We start from the raw sequence: 3,381 nt of genomic DNA on the forward strand, positions 1-3,381 counted from the left end.
CCCCAGGATCCAAAACCTCCACTGGGATCCAAAATCTCTGTCCCTGGGATCCAAGACATCTGCCAAGGATCCAAAACCTCCTGTCCCCGGGATCCAAAACCTCTGCCAAGGATCCAAAACCTCCATCCCCGGGATCCAAAACCTCCATCCCCGGGATCCAAAAATCTCCTGTCCCCGGGATCCAAAACATCTGCCGAGGATCCAAAACCTCCACCCCCAGGATCCAAAACCTCCACTGGGATCCAAAACCTCTGCTGAAGATCCAAAACCTCCGTCCCCGGGATCCAAAATCTCTGCTAAGGATCCAAAACCTCCATCCCCGGGATTCAAACCTCCACTGGGATCCAAAACCTCCCGTCCTCACCCCGGAAAAGCCAAATCCCAGCTGCCGTACCCGATTCGATTTTGTTTAATATGGTCCTCGCGCATTTTAAGAAGGCTTCTTCCACGTTTTCTCCCGTCAGGGCGCTGGTCTCCAGGAACATGAGCTCTGGGAAAAGTAGAAAGGACTCATTAAGTTGACCAAGGACTCATTAACTCCACCATAATTAGCCCCGGGGACGCCACGGGAGCCAACGTTTCTCCCTCACCGTTCTCCTGAGCGAAACGCGAAGCCTCCAAGAACGTCACCTCCCGGTCGGCGTCCAAATCCTTCTTGTTCCCGCAGAGGATGATGACGATGTTGGGGCTGGCGAGGGTGCGGGCGTCCGTCAACCAGTTGGTCAAGGCGTTGTAGGTCTCCCGGCTGGGTGGGGAGCGGAGGAGAAGGTGGGTAGGGTGGGAACGGAGTGCCGAATCCCGATTTTCCCCGGATCGGGGCTCACCTGGTGATATCGTACACGAGCAGCGCGCCTGCTGCGCCCCGATAGTAGCTTCTAGTCACCGACCTGAGGAGGAAGAAGAAGAGGATGAACTTTGGGGAACAAACAGGTCAGTTTAATCTCATCTCTGCGCTGGGAAGATCACGGAAAAGATCTTCCTGGAAGCTCCGGAGGTGATTCCGGACAGCCAAGATGGTTTCACTAAGGGCAAGTCCTGCCTGACCAAGCCAGTGGCCTTCTCCGATGGAGAATCAGCGGATGTCGTCTGTCTGGAGCTCTGTAAGGCTTTTGACACGCTCCCCCACCACCTCCTTCTCTTTAAACTGGAGATTTGATGGGTGGACTGGCGGGTGGGTGAGGAAATTGGTTGGATGGACCTATCCAGAGGGTGGTGGTCAATATCCAGATGGAGATGGGTGACGAGTGGGCGTCCATACTGGGACCAGTACTGTTTAATACCATCATCAATGATATAGGTGGTGGGATCAAGAGCACCCTCAGCAAGTTTGCAGATGACACCAAGCTGAGTGACGCGCCTGAGGGACGGGATGCCATCCAGAGGGACTTGGCCAAGCCGGAGAAGGTTCCTCAGGTTGAACTTCATGAGGTTCAACCAGGCCAAGCGCAACTGGGTCAGGACAACCCCCGGGATCAATCCGGGATGGGGGACGGAGGGCTGGAGAGCAGCCCCACGGAGAAGAGGACGCGAGCGGGCAACGTGCGCTCGCAGCCCAGAAGACCAACCATCTCCTGGGGTCCACCACCATCATGGCGAGGGAGGGGATTCTCCCCCTCTGCTCTGGTGAGACCCCCCTCTGCGGTGCTGCGTCCAGCTCGGGGGTCCTCAGCTCCAGAAAGACACGGAGCTGTTGGAGTGGGACCGGAGGAGGCCACAAAAACGATCAGGGGTGGTGGAACCGCCATGAGGAAAGGCTGAGAGACCTTCTTGCGGCCTTGCAGCGGGCTTACAAAATGACGGCAAACACAGGGCCTGTTGCGACAGGACGAGGGGGAACGGTTTTAAACTAAAAAAAGGGGAGATTTAGACCAGATCTAAGAAATTTTTTATGCTGAGTGTGGCGAGACCCTAGCACAGGTTGCCCGGAGAGGTGGGAGATGCCCCACGGCTGGAAACGTTCGAGGTCGGGTTGGACGGTTGGCTCTGAGCGACCTGATCGAGTTGCCCACAGGACGAGATGACCTTCAACGGTCCCTTCCACCCCAAACCATTCCGTGATTCTACGAGGCGGCACATGCAGGGGAACCCCCCCCGTCTCGGACCCTCGGATTTGAGGAGATTGGGGTCCCCTTCATAGGCTCCCAGGAGAAGCGCCGCAGCCGACCGGGGTGGGACAGAACTGACCCCAAACCAGCATTTTTAGGACCCTCATTTCAAGCAGGGAGCCAATATATTTCATTACTGAGCCAATATATTTCATTACTGAGCCAATATATTTCATTACTGAGCCAATTCTGGGCCTCGAGCGGCTGGAAAAGGACCGGCTGAAAAAAAAAAAACAACAAAAAAAGCCGAAGAACATCAAAAAAAACAAGTGTCGGTGCACGGCTCCGGAGGGTTTTTCCTTTACCTGAATCTCTCCTGCCCGGCCGTATCCCAAATCTGCAGCTTCACCGTCTTCCCGCCGACGTTAACGACCTTGGAGCCGAATTCCACCCCGATCGTGTGATTCGAATCCTGTTTGACTGCGGAAACGAGAGGTGCTGTTCTTTTGGCCGGCTACGAAAGAATAAGAGCTTCTCTCCGCCGCAACCGGGTCGATCTCAACTCCTCGGGCAAAATCCCGCCGTGCTCCGGCGTGACTTTGCCACCCGGCTTATTCCCCGGCGACGGAAGCTCGTTACGAGATGATTTTGCAAGCGGCTGCGCAGAGGACACGGGGAGAGCGCCAGCGTACGTGAAATTAAACCCGCAAAGCGCCGAGGAGGATTCAGTTCCGATTAAGTCAGGCTCAAAGCCTTCCTCCGCCCCGTTCCGAAAGAAAAATCGAAGGTTTCAGGGAAGAAAAAAAAAAAAAAAAAAAAAGACAAATTTTCAGCATTTCGTGGCAAAACTCTGTTTATCCACCAAAAGCATAAAAGATCTTTTCCATCTGACCTGGCAAGGAAGGGTTGAGGCTCCAGACCACAAAAAAACCCCCTTTTTTTTTTTTTTTCTCTCCTTCTTTTTTTGCACTGGCAAAACATCCCGCAGAGAAATATTTCGACAACGTTTTCCAGCAGCCCGAGAGACAAAATCTGCTCGGGAGTGACCCGGCGCAGCAGCAATAAAACCCCAAAATAAACCAACTTACATTTGTTTTCGATAAACTGATGGAGGAGGCAGGACTTCCCCGTGCCGGCGCTCCCTATCACGAGGAACTTGAAGAGGAAAACTGAAAGGGAAGATTTAAAAAAAAACAAAATAAAAAAAAAAAAAAAGGTTTTTTTATTTTATAATCCAGGTGCGGGACGGGGGAAACGGCCGGGAGAGGGGAGCGCCCTTGGGGAAGCCATTTCACGCCTGGCTCCGCTCCTTCCCCTTAAAACGCAGCAAAACCCA

At 53.7% G+C, this 3,381-nt stretch overlaps 1 protein-coding gene across 1 annotated transcript; it reads right to left on the reverse strand.

Annotated features, from left to right (window-relative positions):
* Positions 1 to 394: 394 nt before the first annotated feature.
* Positions 395 to 3,224, reverse strand: LOC104069780 (ras-related protein Rab-4B; the record flags this gene model as incomplete). Its single annotated transcript, XM_009578246.1, has 5 exons — positions 395 to 490; positions 591 to 745; positions 825 to 887; positions 2,411 to 2,525; positions 3,134 to 3,224. Coding segments are annotated over 5 exons (520 nt in total), but the record flags the coding sequence as incomplete, so codon positions are not given.
* Between the last annotated feature and the right edge of the window lie 157 nt (positions 3,225 to 3,381).

The sequence above is a fragment of the Fulmarus glacialis genome, unplaced genomic scaffold (assembly GCF_000690835.1).
Source record: "Fulmarus glacialis isolate BGI_N327 unplaced genomic scaffold, ASM69083v1 scaffold9605, whole genome shotgun sequence".
Lineage (NCBI taxonomy): Eukaryota > Metazoa > Chordata > Aves > Procellariiformes > Procellariidae > Fulmarus > Fulmarus glacialis.